Genomic DNA, 21,829 nt, shown 5'->3' on the forward strand with positions numbered 1-21,829 from the left:
TCTTCCCGGACCAGGGCTTGAACCCAGGTCCCCTGCATTGGCAGGCGGATTCTTAACCACTGTGCCACCAGGGAAGCCCCCCTGCCCTTTATTCTTTTTTTTTTTTTTTTTTTTTTGCGGTACGCGGGCCTCTCACTGCCTTGGCCTCTCCCACTGCGGAGCACAGGCTCTGGACGTGCAGGCCCAGCGGCCATGGCCCACGGGCCCAGCCGCTCTGCGGCATGTGGGATCCTCCCGGACCGGGGCATGAACCCGTGTCCTCTGCATCAGCAGGCGGACTCCCAATCACTGCGCCACCAGGGAAGCCCTGCCCTTTATTCTTAATCACGCTTAACAGGTCACAGAATTGATTCTTCCATGGATAATATTAGGGTACTTGTGTTCCCTTGGGCAGTGCTTCTTCAACTATTTGTGGTAAAGGACCAGGTTTGTTTTCTTTTTTAAGTTGCTATCCTATTATACTTTTATACAATATGGTAAAAATGAGTTACAAAAATATGGAATTCAAAAGACATACAATGCAGGAACAGCTTTTTTGTTACTAGATTTAAGAGCCATAAAATTACTTTTGCAAGTTACTGTGAAAGTTTATAAAACATTTGCTCTTGTTTTCTGACCTCATCTTGTCATGGATGGGTAACAGTTGGCAGGTTATATTGGTCCGTAGACCATACTCGTGGAACCACTACTCTTGGGTCAAGGAAGACTTAATGAAAGTCACTGTTTTTTTAGTGGTTAGTGTATAAGTTATTATTTGAAAACCTTAAACATAGGAACAGAAAGCAAGGACCTTATTTTGCTAATTTAAAAAGTCAGCTTTTAGTTGTCATAGCTTACTAGATGATAAATTTAAGTACCATATAAATTCCTCATTGTTTTCAGAGTCCTCAAACTGTAAGGGACATAGAATATTCTAAGAAGCAAAAATATTTTTCAGGTCTGTTAATATACTTGATTTTTCTCTGTGTAATCACTAGCCCAATAAACTTGGTATCTGATGTCTTCCAATGGCAGATACAAAGGAAAGAGTTACCGAGCTACCGTCGAGATAGTGAAAACAGCAGATCGGGTGACTGAATTCTGCCGGCAAACCTGTATCAAACTGGAGTGCTGTCCTAATCTCTTTGGTCCACGGATGGTTCTGGATAAGTGTTCAGAGAACTGCTCTGTACTTACAAAGACTAAATATAGTGAGTCAAGTTTTTTACATTTGTCAACTGTAGCAGCTGACCATATCTCATATCCTGGAAGGTTTTTATTTTGCAGACATTCAGATATAGCAGAGGTATGCAAACTTTTTCTATAAAGGGCCAGATAATAATATTTTAGGCTACGGGTCATAGGATCTCTTTTGCATATTCTTTTTGTTTTGTTTTAATTTTTTAAAAGAACACTTTTAAAAATGTAAATACTATTTTTAGCTTGTGGGCCATACCAAAACAGGCCATGGGTCACATTTGGCCTACAGGCCCTAGTTTGCCAACCTTTATGTACAGAGTGTATATAAATTAACTGTTGCATCTAATAGGATATGGAATCTGTTTATACAATCTGCATGTATTTATTACGGGTCCACTGTGTGCTGCCATTGGTCTAGCACTGGGATACAAATGTAAGGAAAAAAATTCCTTTCCTCATTGAGTTTACATCTTAATGTGGGAGATAGATAATAAACAAGTGAACAAATAGAAGTACTCTGGAGAAAAATGAAGCAAAATAAGCAAAGTAGGAGAGTGAGGAAGGCTAGCAGGTGGGGTGCTGTTCATACAGGTGGCCAAGGAAGTGAAGGAAGCAGGAGAGCTAGCTGTGCAGACATTGGGGTGAGAGTGCTGGGCAGGAGGCAGGAGTATGTCATAACAACACCTGCTGCCTCTCATTGCTTATCTTCTCTTTTGTGAAACGGCAAAAAAAAAAAAAAAAGGCATTCAGAATGAAATGTTTAATTTGGAGTCTTGTCAAGGCATTGTTACCCAAACACAAAATTCTGATCCTACTTTTCCTTAAATCCCACAAGCCCTGATGTCACTTAGGAGAATTAATACAGAGGTGGAGGGGCTTCCCTGGTGGCGCAGTGGTTGAGAGTCTGCCTGCTGATAAAGGGGACGCGGGTTCGTGCCCCGGTCCGGGAGGATCCCACATGCCGCGGAGCGGCTGGGTCCGTGGGCCATGGCCGCTGAGCCTGCGCGTCCAGAGCCTGTGCTCCGCGACGGGGGAGGCCACAGCAGTGAGAGACCCGCGTACCGCAAAAAGTAAAAATAAAAATAAAAAATACAGAGGTGGATTTTACCTTGTTAAACTTGAAGATTTCTTTTAGGGGGTCTCTAATTTGGGGCCTCTTAAACTTTATCATGCGTGCAAATTCTGAGGGTCTTATTAAAATAGAGGTTCTGGTTCATCAGGCCTGTGGGTGTCTGGGGCCTAAGTGTCTACATTTCCAACAAGTTCCCAGATGCTGGTGATGCTGCTGATACAAGGTCCATATTTAGCATGACAAGTTTTCTAATTAGTATATGAATCACAAAATCATATGAGGGTATATAAGCTAGTTTCTACTTATATTTATTGGATTATAAACTCCTTAAGAGCAGGGTTTGTCTAACTTATTATTATTGTGTCAGATTCAGCACTTAGTTTAGTAAATTTCAATGATTATTAGTGGCTAAGTGAAATGTACTGTTCATATAAGCACATGTATAAGTACACCAATTTGAGCCTTTGGAAGTATGTGGATTATGTTATGCTTTTTGTCTTGAATTTATTTTTCACAATGATATAATTGAAATTAGCCTAGATTTTAGGACTCTTTATAATTTTTCCCAGTTAGTAATTTGAATGATATCAAATGGATTTATGTCCTTTAGTATTCATTTTTCGCAAAAAAATTACATTATATTTTGATATTACTTTAATATGTAGCTCAGAGCTAAACTATGTATATTTCATTTTTGGAATTGTCTCTATATTCTAAAATTTATATGAAAATACACAGGACCTAAAATAGTCAAAACAATCCTGAAAAAGAAGAGTAAAGTTGGAGGGCTTACTCTACCTGACTTCAAGTTTTACCATAAACTATAGTAATCAAAAGTGGGGTATTGATGAAAGAATAGTCAAATAGAGTGATGGGACAGAATAGAGGGTCCAGAAATAGAGACAAACTTATATAGTTAAAGAATTTTCAACAAAAATGATAAATTTAATGGGGAAGGAATTTCTTTCAGCAAATGGCACTGGTACAATTGGATATCCAAATCGAAAATGCAAAAACAGAGCTCCTTGGCTCCACCTCACTATATACAAAAATTTATTCAAGGTAATTAATCATAGACCTAATGTAAAAGCTAAACTATAAAGCTTCTAGAAGAAAACAAAAGAGGTATCCTGGGGCTTCCCTGGTGGCGCAGTGGTTGAGAGTCCGCCTGCCGATGCAGGGGACACGGGCTTGTGCCCAGGTCCGGGAAGATCCCACATGCTGCGGAGCAGCTGGGCCTGTGAGCCATGGCCGCTGAGCCTGCGCGTCCGGAGCCTGTGCTCCGCAACTGGAGAGGCCACAGCAGTGAGAGGCCCGCGTACCGCAAAAAAAAAAAAAAAAAAGAGCTATCCTGAAGATCTTGAGCTAGGCAAAGGTTGCTGAGAGAGGACACAGAATTCACTAACCTGAAGGAAAAACTAATACATTAAATATTACCGAAATTAAAACTTTTGGTCTCTTAATAATACTATTTATAAAAAGGAAAAGACAATCCACAGTCTTGGAGAAAATATTCCTGTTTATTTGTTTGTTTTGGCATCCCTGAGGGGGCACAGATGAGAAAATATTCTTAATACAACAAAGAACTTGTCTCCAGAATATATTAAAAACTCTCACAACTCAATAAAAAGAGGAGTTTTGAAACTAAAGAAAGCTGGTAGTTGTACAACATTGTGACTACACTAATACCACTAAATTGTACATTTTTATATGTTTAGTTGTTTGTTATGTGACTTTTACCTCAATTTAAAAATAAGTAAATAAAAAGAGAAACAAAATGATCTGGTATTCGATAGTGGTGATGGCTGCACAACAGTGTATTCATTCATAGTCTGTGTCTAAAGACTGCTGAATATGTACAAATGATGGATTTTATGTTGTGTGAATTATATGTCAGTAAAAAATTAAATAAACAGAGAAAACCATTTTAAAAAGTGAATAAAAGTCTTGAATAAACGCTTCACCAAAAGAAGATACGCAAATGGCCAATAAGTAAATGAAAATGTGCTCGCTCAGTAGCATTAGTTGTCAGGGAAGTACAGATTTAAACTACGATAAAAAATTACTGTATATCCACTAGATTGGCTAAAATGAAAATTACTGACAATCCCACATGTTGGTGGAGGTGTACAGAGCAGCTATATCTCTCGTACATTGCTGGTGGAGTGTAAAATTATATAACCCTTTTGGAAAAGTGTTAGCAGTCTCTTTAAAGGTAATCATATGTCTACCATATGATCCAACAATTCCATTCCTAGGTATTTACCCAAGGAAGATGAAAACATTGCCCACTAAAAGCCTTGTACAAGAATGTTCACTACAACTTAATAATTGCCAAAATCTGGAAACAACCAGGGGCCCATCAGCAGGAGAATAGATAAACCGGTATATTCATACAATGGAATGCTCTTCATCAATATGAAGAAATGAACTACTCATACACACAACATAGATGAAACTCAAAAACATTATGCTGGGACTTCCCTGGTGGCACAGTGGTTAAGAAGCCAATCCGCCTGCCAATGCAGGGGACGCGGTTTGATCCCTGGTCTGGGAGTATCCCACATGCCGCAGAGCAACTAAGCCCATGTGCCACAACTACTGACCCTGCGCTCTAGAGCCCACATGTCACAACTACTGAGCCTGCACGCCCTAGAGCCCGCGTGCCGCAACTACTGAAGCCCGCGTGCTCTAGGGCCCGTGTGCCATAACTACTGAGCCCACGTGCTGCAACTACTGAAGCCTGTGTGCCTAGAGCCAGTGCTCCACAGCAAGAGAAGCCACCGCAATGAGAAGCCCATGCAACTAAGAGTAGCCCCCTCTCACCGCAACTAGAGGAAGTCCACGTGCAGCAACGAAGACCCAATGCAGCCAAAGATTTAAAAAAAGTTAAAATTTAAAAAAAAAAAGAAACACTTTAAAAAAATTATACTGAGTGAAAGAAGCCTTGTTGGAAAAAGTATTTACTGAATGATTCCTTAGATGAGGCAAAACTAGTCTATAGTGATGGAAATTAGAATAGTGATTACTTCTGGTGAGGGGGACTAACCTAGGAAGTGACCCTGGGAACTTTCTAGGTTAATGGAGATGTTCTGTATCTTGTTAGGGGGAGGATTATTCAGGTTTATGCATTTGTCATTTACTAATCAAACTGTATATTCAGAATCTATAGTCAAGATTATTCCATTGTATGAATTTAACCTTAATCAAATACACTGTACCAATGTTGTGCTATGCTAGTGGAATCCCTTGTGGTTTGAGGTACACAAAAATAATGAAGCTACTTCATTTTTCTTTGTCATTCACATTTAGCACACTACTATGGAAAGAAGAAAAATAAAAGAATTGGGAGGCCACCTGGTGGGCATAGTAACTTAGCATGTGCCCTGAAAAAAGCGAGTAAGAGGAGAAAGAGGCGAAAAAATGTTTTTGTTCATAAGAAGAAACGCTCCTCTGCATCTGTTGATAATACCCCAGCGGGCTCTCCCCAGGTATGAGATCTGTGATGTACCTGTAATGTCTAGAAGCCAAGAGATCCCTGGTTTACAATACAGACAGAAGGAATACCTGCAGATCTTTCTATTCGGATCTCCGGCCAATGGAAGATGGTCTCGTGGTCCAGGAACTGATTTTTCCTGAATTTCAGTGAGACTTCTCTCCTTGTCCTCTAGGGAAGTGGAGGTGAAGATGAGGATGACCCAGATGAAGGGGATGATGATTCCCTAAGTGAGGGCAGTACATCTGAGCAACAGGATGAGCTACAGGAAGAGTCAGAAATGTCAGAAAAAAAATCATGCTCCTCCTCTCCCACCCAAAGTGAGATATCCACATCACTGCCTCCAGACAGACAGAGAAGAAAAAGAGAGCTTCGCACTTTTTCATTTTCTGATGATGAGAATAAACCTCCTTCACCAAAGGTACCCGTTTTAAAACTACAGTGTCTTTTTTTCTCTCTTGACAATTTCCCTCTAGAATCTAACTGTTAATGATGTTGGCGTTACACTTATTTCACTATGGCTTCAGTTGAATTTCCTGGGTCTTTTTTTAAAACATCCCAAATTCAGTGATTTACTTGCATTTCAAGGATTATTTGGAGATCAACTACTTATCAGGAGGAAAATCTCTCTCAGAATGGCTGCTTGTTTTAAGTAAAAAAAAGTTTCATTGGTAGTTTTTTAGTAACTTGTCATTTAGTTCAGGGAAAACTGCCTTTTGATATTTTTCATAATATATATGGTTTTGGGCCTCCCTGGTGGCGCAGTGGTTGAGAGTCCGCCTGCCGATGCAGGGGATACGGGTTCGTGCCCCGGTCTGGGAGGATCCCATATGCCACGGAGCGGCTGGGCCCGTGAGCCATGGCCGCTGAGCCTGCGCATCCGGAGCCTGTGCTCCGCAACGGGAGAGACCACAACAGTGAGAGGCCCGCGTACCGCAAAAAAAAAAAAAAAAAACAAACAAATATATATGGTTTTGTAGTAATAAATTATCTTTTTGGTTCTGGTTAAACCATTTTGTTTGGTAGGTTCATACATGCGTATTAACACATACATGCATTATAAGAATGGCAAAGTTAGTGTTTTAAAACTGGATTGCTTTTTAAATATAGTCTGTGAACAGAAGTAGTTAAAAACGATTTCTCCTGATAATTTAGTTAAGCCTTCTCTTATTGGAAATACCAGCCCATTTACTTCTGCACCCTGCCAGAGAGTGACCTGAAATAAACCAAGGAACAAGTGGAAGATTTAAAAACTATTTTCTCTGTTAAATTGTCCAAATTACTTGTGCTGAAACTTTGAGATGAATTCTTGTCTGTTAATATTTCTTATTACAAAAGACAAACATTTCCTGATTACCTAATGTGTATGGACCTTTGCCATCCTTGCTGGGAGAAATCATGTCCTAAAATTACTTTAAATCCTGCCTTAAAGGGTTATGACTTTATGTAGAGACTTTCTTAGAATGAAATAGCTCTAACACCATTTGATTTGCTTTTGTTGTGGGGAATGAAGGAAATAAGGATTGAAGTTTCTGAAAGGCTTCACCTGGACAGTAACCCCCTGAAGTGGAGTGTGGCGGATGTTGTGCGGTTCATCAGATCCACCGACTGTGCTCCGCTAGCAAGAATATTCCTAGACCAGGTAATCACAAAGACCTTGAGGTTTTAGTAATGTATCTCTTTAGCAGAGGGCTGTGGAGGTAATAGCAATTTATTTACAAGTCTAAGGAAAAATATTTCTATCCAAAACAAAAAAAATATTATTTCCCTTCTCAAGAGTAGAACTATGATAAAAAGTTACTTATCTGACTGCCTCCATAGTTGAAGCAGATTATTATTGCATTCTCATTTTTCCTAAGAGTTTGTTTCCATCCCCTATTAAATAGCTTAAAATTACGCATGCTATACTTAATTATCCTCCTCTTTTCCAAAATAACGATCTGCTTGTTTTAAAAAATAATTAACATCTATAATGTGTTAGGCTCTAACAGAAATAGTCTGTGGCCTTAAATATTGAAATAAATTTTGTTTTGATTCAAAACTGAACATCTTTGAAAAGCTGGTCAGGCTTTTATGAATGTTACAGAATAGGAAAACATTGCAGTTTATAGGTAATATTTTCTTTCAGATTTAGAAAGAGTCCTCTAAAAAGATATTTCTTCTGGCACATTTAGTTGCCGGTTACTGTTAGGCTAGTTAATTTACTGGATTTCTGCAGAGCAGAATGGATTCTTACCCTTGGTAAAACTTTTATTACTCATTCTTTTTTAAAAAAATTTATTTGGCTGTGTTGGGTCTTAGTTGCGGCATGCAGGCTTCTCTCTAGTTGCAGCATGTGGGCTCTCTAGTTGTGCCGGACAGGCTCAGTAGTTGTGGCACACGGGCTGCAGAGCGTGCGGGCTCAGTAGTTGCAGTGCCTAGGCTTAGTTGCCCCACAGCATGTGGGATCTTAGTTCCCCAACCAGGGATCAAACCCGCGTCCCCTGCATTGGAAGGCAGATTCTTAACCACTGGACCACCAGGGAAGTCCCCTTTATTACTAATTCTGAAGATTAATTAGTATGAAGGACTATGAGAGGCATTTAAAAGGAAGTGTGTGATACTTATTTAAAGGGAAAAAGTGATGAAAGGAAAAGTACAGGGAAGTTTGATTTTGACAAAGCGAAGTGAACCAGGGCTGTAATGGTCGAGCTGCCACTCATACGCACATCACAGATGATTTGTATTTTATGCTTTAACAGGAAATTGATGGGCAGGCCCTGTTGCTCCTTACCCTTCCCACCGTTCAAGAGTGCATGGACTTAAAACTGGGCCCTGCCATCAAACTTTGCCATCACATAGAGAGGATCAAGTTTGCTTTTTATGAACAGTTTGCCAACTGAGAAGGACAACCAAAGTGAGCTGTATCTTTGAAGCACAAATGCAGCAAATCCTTCGCCCTGCTCTACAAGTGGAGCTGAAATAGTCCTGGGGCTCTGGGCCCTGCAGGCGTCGGCTTGCTCTCTTTGCACTTTCAGGGAAGGAGGACCCACACTGAGTAAGCAAAAACTGCACAGAAGTGGCTCTCCTGCCAGTGAAAATGTGGGCATCTCTTGTTCAGCAGATTGCAGTTTAAAAAAAATAAAGGTTGTGAAGAAAAGACTCATTTAAGAAGAATAAGCATTTCCACTGGTGTGGCCTGAAAACGAAGAATAATCTAGGTTGCTGGAAAGCACCCTTTTGGTTTTCTTTTTGTTCTTTCTGTTCCTTCCCACTGTAGATTGAACTTTGTTCTCTGCTTTCTCTTTCTTGGAAAGAGAGAACATAGCTTTAAGTCAGCACTGATTTGGGACTGTGCCTAAGGCACATCAGTGCTTCATTGTCATTGTGTTTTTTAAGCTTTTTTAAATTAAAACAGTTCATTTTGGGGATGATTCTGTGGCTCTAGGGTTTTGAATGTACAGTCACACTTTGATCCATTTAAAAATCTATTCTTAGGAGTTCCTTTGTTTACTACCTCTGTTGATAATTGAGCTTATAGCCTAGCCGTGTATGAGGTTGTTTTAATGATACCATTTTTAAGCTACATGAACACTAAAACTATGACAGAGTTGGAGGAAAAAAAACACTGTTTGCTTTCTTAAAAATAATGTGTGGCACTTAACACCAATTCCTTAACTGACTGATCTAAGAACTCTACTGTCATTGTTTTGCATCTTGACCCAGGTGGGCCGCCTGTTTCAAGTAGTTCAAAGATTGTTGCTATTTCAGTTGAATTGCTTTCTCCCTGTTAGTTCTCAGAGGGACTTCAGAGGCTTTTATTTTGTGTTTACTTTTCTCTATAGTTGTTTGTCTTTCATTTTGAGAGTCCTCACTTCGGGTAAAAATCAGTAGGTGTTCCCTAGACCCACAGTAAAGCCCATTTCCCCATCTTTCTCAGTGTCTCCAGGCAGATAGTGTAGAAGCACAACAGAGAAAATAAGTTTTAGGAGGGGTGATGCAGAGCATGGCATTTCCGTTACAGTATGTCCTCAGTGGCTGGATAAAGATTGAGAGATGGTTAAGGATTCTAGAAATGTCTTTGCCTAGTCACGTTTACTCTTTCTTTGGTTAAACCTTTAAATTGAATGTATTCTACGGTCAATTCCCACTCAACAACTCAAGTTTCCTTTTAGGTGTTTCTTTTGACCCAGCTCAAGTTGGTATTAAACAGGCAAATTTTCACTTATGACTGCACTGTTAGCTATTATAGAATAATAGCATTTGCTGTACTGTTCCAACCATGTGGAATGAGGAAAGATACATAGGTTGCTTCCTTTATATGGTTTGCTTTGCTGAATGTGTGTGTGTGTGTGTGTGTGTGTGTGTGTGTGTGTTAATTATCCTAGTTACCTGCAAATATATAACCTAATCATTCCTCTTCAAGATTTGAAAATGTTTTAAAACTACAAACTGGGTAAATTCTAAACAGCTATACAAATATAAGGTAATTTTATTACAAATTTAAACTGATTGTGATTTTTTCCTTTTCTTCCCCCGCTGCCCCACGTGTTTTTATGGACCTTGGCAAACATTTGTAATCTGAATCTTCTCTTCATTGGATAATTTATGAACACCTTAACTCAGGCCCTCCAACCAAACCATATATTAAAGCATCAACTCTTTGCTTAGGTTACTACCAGATATACCTGGAAAGATGCTTCATTTAAGTAGAAGTTAATATGTTTGAACTTATCGGAGATATAGTTTTTAAAGTTTTGATTGATTCTATGCCCCTGGAAGAGAAGCATATATATGATGCTTGGGAACAGTTAGCATTAAGTAGATAGCATTTTGGCGGGGGTGGGTGGGGGCGGGGGAGGTGGGTATCTTGCATAATAAAATTTCCTGAGAGCTCAGCAGTCAAGGCACTAAGGCAAAGAGTTCCTTGAAGAAGATCAATGAAACAAAAAAAGTCTGGAACTAATTAACATTGTTGTCTTATTTAGGAAAATGAGATTTTCTATAAGAGAGAATTTACCAAATGCAACAGTGAATATGTTATATTGTCTCTCTCTTGACTTCTTCAGAAACCATAGAATTTAAAACACCTCCCTTCACAGGTGAAGGGGGCAAAGCCCCTGCAAGATGAAACACACGGCCCTAAGTAGTAGTCTCTGATCAGGTAGAGTCGGGCCCCAGCCAGCTTGTCTATTTTTTATGCCATGATTATTCAAGCTCAGCTTTCTCCCAGAGAGAAGCCGACTCTAAATTGGACAAGCCCCTATTCCTGGCCATCACAGAAGAGAGGATAATTGTTTGGGAATTTGGCACAGGGCTTTTTTTTTTTTTTTAAGTATAAAATTTAGACTCCATTTGCCTCATAATGTGGCTGGGGCTGGACTGGCCAGCAGCGACAGTCTGATTGTTGTGATTCTAAAACAGATATTAAGCCTGATAACAGCTCACCATGTTGGGGTAAAATGTTTGTCATGTTGCAATAGGTATATGAACTTTGGTTTTTAAAGATACCAACCTCTTAAATCTGTGCGAGGTACATTATGAGGGACTCATTTGTCTGAATTTCGCCTTCAGCTAGCTCCATAGCCTCCCTAAGGTCAGGAAGTTTTCCAGGATCCATTTTTGATCCTGAATTGACAAGCTTGGAAACAGGTGAATGGATTATATCATGCTCCTGGACCTTGAAGCTGACTGACTAATATAAGCCTATTATTGTAGCGTTGGTGTGTTAGGGAAACCTTTTACTGCATGCGAAGATTTGCTGTGACATTTTGACTATATTTTGTGGGCTTCTGGAGACTGTGCTGTTTTCATTTGTAAACCACCTCCATTCCTCTCCGTTGAAGCAGAACTGTGGTGGCTAATGCAGGAAATGCATTAATGGGAGCTTTTGTCCTGTCTGCCTTTCTTTAGCATTGTAGGTGGCTCCCAGCATCTACATTATAGAGGTCAGGGAAGGATAGTTACCAACATCTGGAAGGGATGGGCTTCTTGGGTAAATATTTTTTGAATTACGATAGAGGCAGTCATAGAAAACCAGTTCAGAACTTGACCTTTATATGCTCCTCTCCTGGAAGTAAAATTTTTCTCACTGTGAGGGAGCGGGCATTGGACCAAAGCTTCCTGAGGACTTGAATACATTTTATTTGTTCTCTTGTACGAATTCAGTCACTAATACCATAACTGAATACAGAGTAAAAGCTTTAGGAGGCCTCAGGTTGGATAGTACTCAGAACCATCCCCTCTCCCAAGCCAGAAAGTATTTCTGGGGCACACACAGAACATCAGGGAACTGTAGGTAAGATTTAACTAAATGGGGACATTGGGAAAACTATCATAGGCACTTCTGTTTACTTGGTGCCTATCACCAAAGACATTTATTTAAGACACCATGTGCTGGTTGATTGATGCCCACAGATACTCTGAGAGAGCTGTTAGGAGCATAGCCTCGGCAGTGGAAACACACACCAAGTTTGAACTTTGGTCCTGTATATTGGGGATGTGTGTGTGTGTGTAAGTTCAAAAGTGTTCCGTGTTATCAGTTGGCCTTTTGAAGACGAAGGAGAAGGGAGCACTAGCAAATGAAGTATAAGTCTCAGTAGGGACTGGGTACCCCCTTTAAAAATTTGAATGTCTTTGGTCCTGGGTCCACCCAAAGTAACCATGTGTCATGGTCATGGTGCTGGCTCGGAAACCCTGTAGGACAGAGCCTCCTGCAAAACCAAAAAGAAATCAATCACTTTCATGCACGTATAACTCTTCCTTGATTTTATTCACTTTACAATGTTTTGCTAGTGAATTTTGATGATTCCCTCCCATTGTGTCAGGATGTGTATACTTTGGAGATTTGAATTTATCTAAATAAGTCACCTATGAACTTGGAGTTTTGGCAGGAGAGTTCTAAACTCCAAGCCCAGTCCAAATGGATCTGGTTCCAAGCCTGCTCACCTGGGATTTCCTCTGTACTTGTACCAGATTTCACAGGTAGTTCTGTTTCTGAGGGCAGCCTTAGGGGTGAAGGTATAGAAGGTGGTGGGCCATAAGTGCACTGGAGATCGATTTTCTTCATTCTAGGGTTTCAGAAGTCTTAGATTTTTGCAAGAACCAGCAGAACCAGGAGTGGGGGTTGGAGGAATGGAGAAGTAGGCCTAAAACTCCATTCCTTTATGTCTTTTCTGACCTGACACACCATTTGGGTCTGTTCTGGTGCCGTGGCCTATCGCAAAGGACTGTCTTAAAGGGAAACAAGCCACAGCCTTGCCGGACATGTCTTTAACTCCACCAGTAGTGGAGTTAAAGCTGTGGGAGGCAAGGGTCTCCAACTATTTCTGGAGGCAAAGGATGACACTGGCTAGTGACATGAAGCTACCGTTGCTAATAGGTGTGCCTGTTCTCAGGATGCGTGGGAACTCAGTCCTACAGGTTTCTACATGTTTTAGTTTATCTAACTGCATGCCTAACTTGGCAGAGTGGATATGAGCGTGAACAAATAGTGTTGAAAGGATGAAGGTAGGCTCTTGGGGCAAACCAAGTCACAAAGCAGATGACTGAGGGAGGTTACAAAGTTTAGACAAAATTAAAACTTATCTTCTTTTGCAAGAAGTCTCTAGGGAAGTGTACTTTGAATGTTTCTCTTGAGATTTTTAAGTGCTCATTTTTTTCCTCTTCCTTTTTTTTTTTTTTGTTGACTATTCTCTGAAGACAATCAGAGGCCTTCCAGGGTGGGACTCCTGGCTGGTTCCAGCACTGTCCTTAGGCCCTTTTCTAATACTAACTCGTTGGAACTGATGCACTTTAATGTATGTTATCCTTTGTTTTTTTTTTTTTTAAGCTGCTTGTTTGGAACAAAATGAAATGCATATTGCGTTGTATCCTTCCTGCTTACTGTTTTTCTTTTAATTTTAAAAGTTACGCATTGAGGATAAAGTATACTTAAGGAGAAATATGCACAAGAATACCTATTAAAATAACTGCCATCAAGTTTGATGGTATAACTTCAAGGGATTAAAAAATAACTATTTTGGATGAATATTTTGCGTGGGTTTTTTTTTTTTTGGTTTGTAAATAAGAGTGTATATAAACGTGTGGTATGTTATGACAGTTTTAAGTGGTCGTGAGAAAATTAAAACAGGTCTTAAGGTATATTTAACTTCCTTTGACAGCAAAGAAGGCATCTTGACCAGAGTAAATCCTTCAAAACTGTTTCCAGTGGGACCTCAGAGAATCATCTCTGAATGGAGGAGAAAGTTCCTTCCTACTTCAATAAAATTAACCTTTCCAGAATTCTCCCCCCATCCTGCTGTCTGATCCTTTCCCCTCTGGATCTGGGTACTTTTTAATTGCCGTTCAGAAAAGGTAGGAAGAGCAGAATTTCCCATAGTGAGCTTGCTCCCGGCACCGAGGACTCTGCCCTGATCTCTGAAGACTGCTTCTTGTTCTTTCCATTTGCCTTGGCACAGCAGCGATGGGCCTTAAGGTTCCTCCACATCTGGATGTGCAGAGCCCTGCTTTGTCAAAAAAATTCATTTTTCAGCTCTATGTGCAATTTTCCTTGAGCTGTGTCTTCAAGCAATTAATAATCTCCTTATGCCCAACTACAATCTCTTCGGCTTTAAGGACACATCCTATTGTTTGGTTCTCTCTAAACGTGGACTGTAACTGTTGAGCGTACATACCCATAAGGGACCTTCTTAGACTTAAAGACGGTAATGCAATTTTTCCTTACCTGTTTATTTTCTTAACCTGATTTTCTGTATTTTCCCATGGTCAATACTTGTGGAGAGTTTTTAATTTTATAAATTAAAAATCAATTTAATTTAAAAAGCATTTTGTTGCATGCTCTCTGTGCCAGGCACTATGTTGGATTCAAGGCTGAGTAAAAATCAGTTCCTGCCCTCAGGAGGCTCACACTCAGCTGGGAGAGAGAGGTGTGTACAGCCGTCTAATTTAGCAGTCTGAAAACTTCTAGTGGAGCAGCACACACAAGGTAATGTGGATGCACAGTGGGGACAGGGGGGTCAGGCAGGCCTTCAAGCATGAGTAGCAGTTCATGGAGCAGGGAAAAGGGAACAGTATTCCATGCAGATAGAATGCCATGTAAAGGCACAGAGGTGTGGAAGTGCATTGTAAGAGAAGGGCTGGAGAATTGGCTCTAGGGAGCCAGTAGCATTTGTGTTCTCCAGATAATCAAGTTAATATTCCTATTAACCAAGAAAGCTTTTGGATAGCATTGAACCTTTTATGTAATTGGAATTTCTTGATGGCTATCTTTAGGGGAACTTTCCCTAGGTTTGGTATTTATTGTTCAACAAGTGTACCCAGTGTCTACTGGAATAATACTGTGTGTACACTGGCATTAAGTGGATGCAGTCCTGGTCAGGGACCTGAGAGCACCAACAAGAGGTGTCTGGAGAAAAGCCAGAGGCGGCTGAGAGGGTAGGTGACAGAATGGGGACTAAAGGCCCTAGTAGAGGAAGGGAGCAGGTTCTGAGGAGTCAGGGTTGAGTGGGAATAAATGTGTGTGTGGAGGGAGGCCCTGGAGACTGACAAATACCAACAACCTGATTTTCTTATATGAATCACGTTCAAAATGAACAAAATGGGGTTATATCCACGTGTTTACAGCATATACCCTGTATATTTTTAAATGAAGGCAGTTGGATTGAAATGACCATTTACATTACGTTTATGGGAGGAAAAGTCGATTCGGGGCCTGAATGATGAATCTAAGACAAGCCTTTGGCCAGGATACTGGTACTAACAAGGAAACTACAAGGACTCCGAAGGTCTGGGTTGGAAAGAAAATGCTTGTGTGCGGAGTCAGATTGTTTTTCTCCACGACCTGCCTCAGAATAATCCAGGCTGCTTGCCGAAAATGCAGATTGTTGGCCACCGTCTCAGAACAACTGAATCGGAATCTGGGGGTGGAATCCAGAAGTATTTTTTCATGAATTCTTTAGGGGTTTATCTTAGAGGGAAAAAAAAAAATTGTCACAGATCTTCCCTGCTCCTGCCTTCCCGACCTGGAGCTCGGAGTCCGGGCTTGGGCTCTCAATCCGTTTTGCGCAGCCCAGCTCACCTGGTCTGTCCTACCTGTGGTCAGGATCCAAAACACCGCTCCCTCTCCGGCCGGAGCCCCGCCCCTGGTGGGGGGAAGAGTAGGAGCGGCCAAGGCCCGCCCCCACGCCGGGCCTGGCCAATCAGGTACTGCGGTCTCAGACGTCGCGTTACGCGCGGCGCCGAGTCGGCCGTGGGGCGGAGGTACCGGCTCCCGGCTCGGACTCCGGGCTCTGGGCTCGGTGGTGAGGGCCCCGCCGGTAGCGAGGCCGGGCGGGCGGCCGGGCGGCGGCGCCCAGCGCCCTTCGCCAGGCCCGCCATGCAGGGTCCTGCCGGTAACTCGAGCCATTCACTGCCGGGCGGGCCGCCTTCCACCGTAGCGTCCGGCGCGGGCCGCTGCGAGAGCGGTGCCCTCATGCACAGTTTCGGCATCTTCCTGCAGGGGCTGCTCGGCGTCGTGGCCTTCAGCACGTTGATGCGTGAGTCCGGGACCCCCGCCCTCCTGAAGCCCTGCGCCGCGAGCCTCGGGCCCGCCGGCCTCGGGGACCCTCCTGCCTGAGGAGTTCAGGCCTTGGGGACCCGGGCCCTTTGGCGAAGGTGCCTTCCTCCCGCGAGCCCAGGCTGGGCATTCCCAGACGAGGGGGATCTTTGGCCCCGACCCAGGGTCCTGGGTCCCTCGCCTTATCGCGGCAGCCTCTCGTCAGGGGTCACCCCTACTCCTCTTCTCCCACCCGCGCACACCTCTCTTCTGAGATGCTCCCCTGCAACCGTGTCATCGCAAATTAAAGCTCCTCCACTTAACAGCCTACGGCCATGACCCCCGGGAGGCATATTCTTTTCTGCCCCCTTTTAAAGGCTCTTCTTAGCCTCCCCTTCGCCCCCAGTCTGATACTGAGCTTTTTTCTTCACCTTCACTTCAGGATTTACTATGTCCCGTTCGCATGTAAATCCTGCCACCTTGCAATACCTGGCTTATTAGGCCGTGCATTCCGTTCCCAGTACTACTTCCCCCGCCCCGCCCCTTCACCCTCAGCTTAATTTTCTGTTTTGGTTGGAGCCGGACCCACCCAGACTGCCTTCTTTCCCGCATCTCCTTTTTCCTCTCCTTTTCCTGAACAGGCTCACCTGTTCCATCTCTGTCCCAGCCTTTCCTAATTAAGTTGCATCTCAAGTCTCCCCTGGCTGTTCCCTTTCCCAGCCCACTTTTGTTTATATTTCAGGTATCCTTCCTTTCCATGAGACTTGGGCAACTTAGGAGCTTAGTGGAGAACCAGACTCAGGTCTGAGGAGGTCTTAGAATTCCTGTGCTAAGTCATCAGGGGCCCTTCCTTGAGAGCTTCATGATGGGGAAGAAAACCCCAGATAGCCCTTCTGGAGAACCAGAAGTTCTAACGTGTTGTCATGTGTGCCACGTGTTGAGGGGTTATGTTTTCTTAGTGTACATCCTTCCTTTTATTAAAGTGACAAGAGGCCTAGTAGCCCTGTGATTGCATTTCGGGGAAAGGGAAGGGTTATAACTATTTTGACAGAGGTGTTAGTTCCAAAATGACTTGTTCTCAAAATTTCCCCACTGTGCTCATGTGGGTAGAATGGGAAGTTCCTGCAGAAGGTATGCTCCTTGGTATCTGGGAAGGATCCTACAGCTGTGTGTGTGCGTCTTGTAGGGTCCAGTTGCTGGAGTTGCGGCTTTGCTTGTTTATGATGTGTGGCTTATTTGGGTGAATTCTCCCAAGCTTTAGGTAACCCTGAAGAGGCTATTCTTGGACACCATTTTTTTTCTGGTTGCCTGGCCTTCGTAAGTCTTGCAACAAGTCCCAGACTGTATATGTTTGCTACTTTTGCTCTCCTTTTTAGTCTCTAACTTGCCTTGCTGTTTTCCCTGCTGAACAAATACCCACTTGTTTGCACAGTAATAATTTGTGACGACTTAGCGAAAATCAGCTTCAGACTTGGGTGCATGGACTGTATGTCTGTATGTTCGAGACATTGTGCGTGGGTCTGCACCCCCCTCCCCACATTTCTCTCCTCCAGCTGGCCGCCCTTTCTCCCTAAAGGAACTCCCGGCTTAAGTTTTATGTTGTTCCCTGACCTAAGATTTCTTAGCATAGCCCTGGCTATTTTCATGGGTTTGATAGGTGCTGATGGCCCCACTAATTCCCTGGGGTTTGATACTTGTGATTCAGAGAGGGAAATGTGATTATGACAGGCGGAGTTGCTCACAGCTGAGAAGTGTGCCAGATTGAATGTGTTCAGAGTGATGGTGCTGGCCCTGCGGGTCTTCAGGGACGCAGTCACTTCTTAATCTTCACTGTGAGCACAAGTGCAGATCCCGCCGTGGTTGGTATATTCCGTATGCAAAGGTGGAACTAGGAAGTGGTTTCTTGCTCAGTGTAAGGCTAGACGTGGAGGGAGCTTGTGGCATTGGGTAGTAGGTCCTGGGACAATGATGAGTAGGGGTGATGGGGGGAAGAGTTGGAAAGGCTAGAGCCATGTCTGCCCTGGATACAGGCATGGACATGGATCGAGAGCCCTATTCTCCCACCTAGAAGCAGACAGCAGCCCAAGGGGTGTCCCACTGATCGAGACCCAGTCAGGGAAGTACCTTTCTTCTCTTTAACTTGTTGGTTCTATTAAAATAGAACTGTGGGGCTTTTCCATTTTGCAGGGCTGGGCAGAGGAGGAAATCTCTTAGGAACTGTTTTACATTTTGAAATGGACTTTGTTGGGGAAAACGAAAGGGGGTGGAGGTGGTCTCAAGGAATTGCTCCTGCAAGCTGCTTGGCTGTCTTCCTGGTCACAGTGCCTGTTCCTCAGTCTGGCAGAGCTGCTCTCAGGAGTGCCAGGCTCCCATGAAAAGACTGCTCACCTTGCAGCCCTTGAGGGAGGTCTGGGTTCGTTAAGATGAGGCCACTCCATCCTTTATCAATTCCATCATTGGTTTCTTCAAGCATATTTTCTCTCTCTCTCTTTTTTTTTAATTGGCTGTGCTGCGTGGCATGCGGGATCTTAGTTCCCTGACCAGGGGTCGAACCCATGCCCCCCTGCAGTGGAAGCACAGAGTCTCATCCACTGGATCACCAGGGAAGTCCCCAAGCACATTTTAAATACCAGTCATCTCTCCTGAGCAGTTGAAACTAACAGTCCCTCTCCTCTTTGGAGTCACAGTCTTTTCCCTTCTGGTGCTTTCCTCCTCCAGGGCAACGGGCTCGGACACTTCTGACAACTCCCCAGTTCTTAGGGCAGGCACTATTCCGTTTTCCTGTTGGACCAGCTCTGTTGTATAGGATGGACCCATTTCTCTGCCAGACAGGCCGTGTGGTATTTTTCATCACTTCACATCCTGATTTCAGTGAATCCTCAGACCACTGTGTTTTTTTTCGTTTTTTGTTTTTAGTGTTTATTTTTACTTGTTGACAGTTTGCTTTATTTATTTATTTATTTATGGCTGTGTTGGGTCTTCGTTTCTGTGCGAGGGCTTTCTCTAGTTGTGGCGAGCGGGGGCCACTCTTCATCACAGTGCGCGGGCCTCTCACTATCGCGACCTCTCTTGTTGCGGAGCACAGGCTCCAGACGCGCAGGCTCAGTAATTTTGGCTCACGGGCCCAGTTGCTCCGCGGCATGTGGGATCTTCCCAGACCGGGGCACAAACCCGTGTCCCCTGCATCGGCAGGCAGACTCTCAACCACTGCGCCACCAGGGAAGCCCCCAGACCACTGTTGTTATGTTTCTTTTTCTACCCAGAAAATTACTTTTTCTCCATTTACAGGTTGCTGTGTTTTTTACCTAGAAGTAAAGGTTACCTGGAGGAAGACCCTCTTATATCTCAAGAGAGGATTTTGATTGTCACAGGGATTTCTCATGCTGGTGCTCGGCTCACTGTGTGGGGATTTCCAGACGTCTCTGGCCAGGCAGTTGAGAGTTGGTGTGCCAGTTGATCTATATAGCTGATTCTTTAAGCTGCATAAACATACAAGCCGCCATCTGCTGGCATGTCCCAGTGTCAGCATCGCCTTGTTCAGGGGGTGAACTTTCCAGAGGCTTCGGCTAAGGTACCCTGTGTGTCCAAGGAAAGCCAAACAAACTCAGAGGCAAGCTTTTAAAGGGCCTTCCCCCTCTAGGTTTTCTGGAGTGTCACTGAAAGTCATCGGGTGTCTCAGTAGAAGGAAATGCTTTAAACGAGGGACCTTTGTCATGCTCTACCTGCCGAGCAGCTTGTTTTGGTGGCTTTATCTGTAGCCTGTGACTCAGTGAAGTCACAGCAGAGCAGAGCTGAGCAGTCCTGGAGCTGCCCTGTGTGTTCCAGCACAGGGCAGTGGCCCAGCCATCAGCAAAAGGTCAGTATTGGCCAGTGTGTGTGTTGGCATTAGGGGTATTTACTCTCAGGACCTGTAAATGTAAAGCAAACTCAAGCCTCCTTCACCATGCACCATCAGAACCCTGGGCTGAAGTGTAGACAGAATTGGCTTTTTAACAAAACAAGCATTTTGAGAGCTTGGATAAATCTACCTGCCTATTTTCATGTTACAGATTTGGGGACTATCCAACTGAGAGAAGGTGTCATTGTTTTATGAGAACACTGATGGTGCTGAGAAATGATAGTATTTTTCCTGAGGCCCAAAGTAACATCACAGACTAGTATACCCAGCTTTGAACCTTAATCTCAAATGAGTCCCTGCTGTTTTGGCACGTGGTGAACTGGCCTCCCTGTGTGTTCTGTACAGACATAGGCATGTTGGGACAACCTTTCCTGGGATCACCTGTCCCCATGCCATCCTAATTTTTATCTTAAAAAATGTCAAATATACAGAAAAGATGAAAATAATACAATGAATGCCTATCTGCCCTCCACCTCGATTCAGAAATTGTTCACCTTTTGCCACGTTTACTCTATCTCTTTATACTTTTTTTTTTTGGCTGACCCATTTGAGGGTAAGTTGCAGCCAGCATCACACTTTATCCCTAAAAACTTCAGTTGAGTCTCCTAAGGATAAGAATAGTTGTCTACATAACCACAGTTTCTTTTTTTTTTTTAATGAATTTATTTATTTTTTATTTGTTTATTTTTGGCTATGTTGGGTCTTCGTTGCTGCGTGCGGGCTTTCTCTAGTTGTGGCGAGCGGGGGCTACTCCTCCTTGCGGTGTGCAGACTTCTTGTTGCGGTGACTTCTCTTGTTGTGGAGCACAGGCTCTAGGCATGTGGGCTTCAGTAGTTGTGGCTCGCGGGGTCTAGACGCACAGGCTCAGTAGTTGTGGCGCACGGGTTTAGTTGCTCCTCAGCATGTGGGATCTTCCTGGACTAGGGCTCGAAACCGTGTCCCCTGCATTGGCAGGTGGACTGTTAACCACTGTGCCACCAGGGAAGTCCCCATAACCACAGTTTCATGATCACACCTAAGAAAATTTATAGCCCTGCAATATCACCTAATATCTAATATTCACACTTTCCCTAACGTCACAGGTCTTTTATAGCTGGAGTTTTTTAAAAACTATGATCTAATCAAGGTCCACACTTTGCACCTGGTTATGTTTTTTTTTTCTGGTTATGTTTTTAAGTCACTTTCATCCTAAAAGAATCTCCCCTACACACGTGCGTGCGCGCACACGCACACACACACACATACACATGAGTTTTTTTGTTTTTTGTTGTTGTTTACTGACATTGCCTTTGGAAGAGTCCTGGCTAGTTGTTGTGGACGGTGCCCCACCTTCTGGAGTTGTCTGGGTTGTTACCTTGTTGCGGTGTTTGAGCGTTTCATGGACCCCTGTGTTTCCTGAGTTGGTCTGGAGGAGCCATTAGATTGCGATAACCTTTTTTACAGCGAGAACACTGCATGAGCAGTGTTGTGTGCTTCATGTTACACAGCACCAGGCGGCACATGACATCAGTCCCACTGTTAGTGATAAGGTCAGTTACTGGGCAGAGAGGGCACGTCTCCAGCTCTCTCCCTTATAGGGTACATTTTCCCCTTTGCAGTTAATACATTATCTCTCTGGCGGTAATACTTTGAGATCTTGTGAATATCCTGTTTCCCAGTAACTTTTCACTT

General features: G+C 43.2%; 2 protein-coding genes across 2 annotated transcripts in view; both read left to right on the forward strand.

The window, feature by feature from the left end:
* Window positions 1-8,629, forward strand: part of SFMBT1 (Scm like with four mbt domains 1) — a gene marked incomplete at both ends in the record, with an annotated part of 131,508 nt that extends 122,879 nt beyond the window's left edge. Inside the window, 5 exon segments of the mRNA XM_079712947.1 lie at window positions 1,015-1,190; window positions 5,564-5,742; window positions 5,923-6,168; window positions 7,261-7,389; window positions 8,489-8,629. Of these exon segments, the coding sequence (XP_079569073.1) occupies window positions 1,015-1,190; window positions 5,564-5,742; window positions 5,923-6,168; window positions 7,261-7,389; window positions 8,489-8,629 (871 nt within the window).
* Window positions 8,630-16,101: 7,472 nt separating this feature from the next.
* The window catches only part of LOC307058695 (store-operated calcium entry regulator STIMATE), a gene marked incomplete at its 5' end in the record, with an annotated part of 52,330 nt that continues 46,602 nt past the window's right edge, over window positions 16,102-21,829 (forward strand). The window contains one exon of the mRNA XM_079712294.1: window positions 16,102-16,261. Within this exon, the coding sequence (XP_079568420.1) occupies window positions 16,102-16,261 (160 nt within the window). The remainder of the gene's footprint in view (window positions 16,262-21,829) is intronic.

This window comes from Hyperoodon ampullatus (assembly GCF_949752795.1).
Source record: "Hyperoodon ampullatus genome assembly, chromosome: 10".
In the NCBI taxonomy this organism is placed as follows: Eukaryota; Metazoa; Chordata; class Mammalia; order Artiodactyla; family Ziphiidae; genus Hyperoodon; species Hyperoodon ampullatus.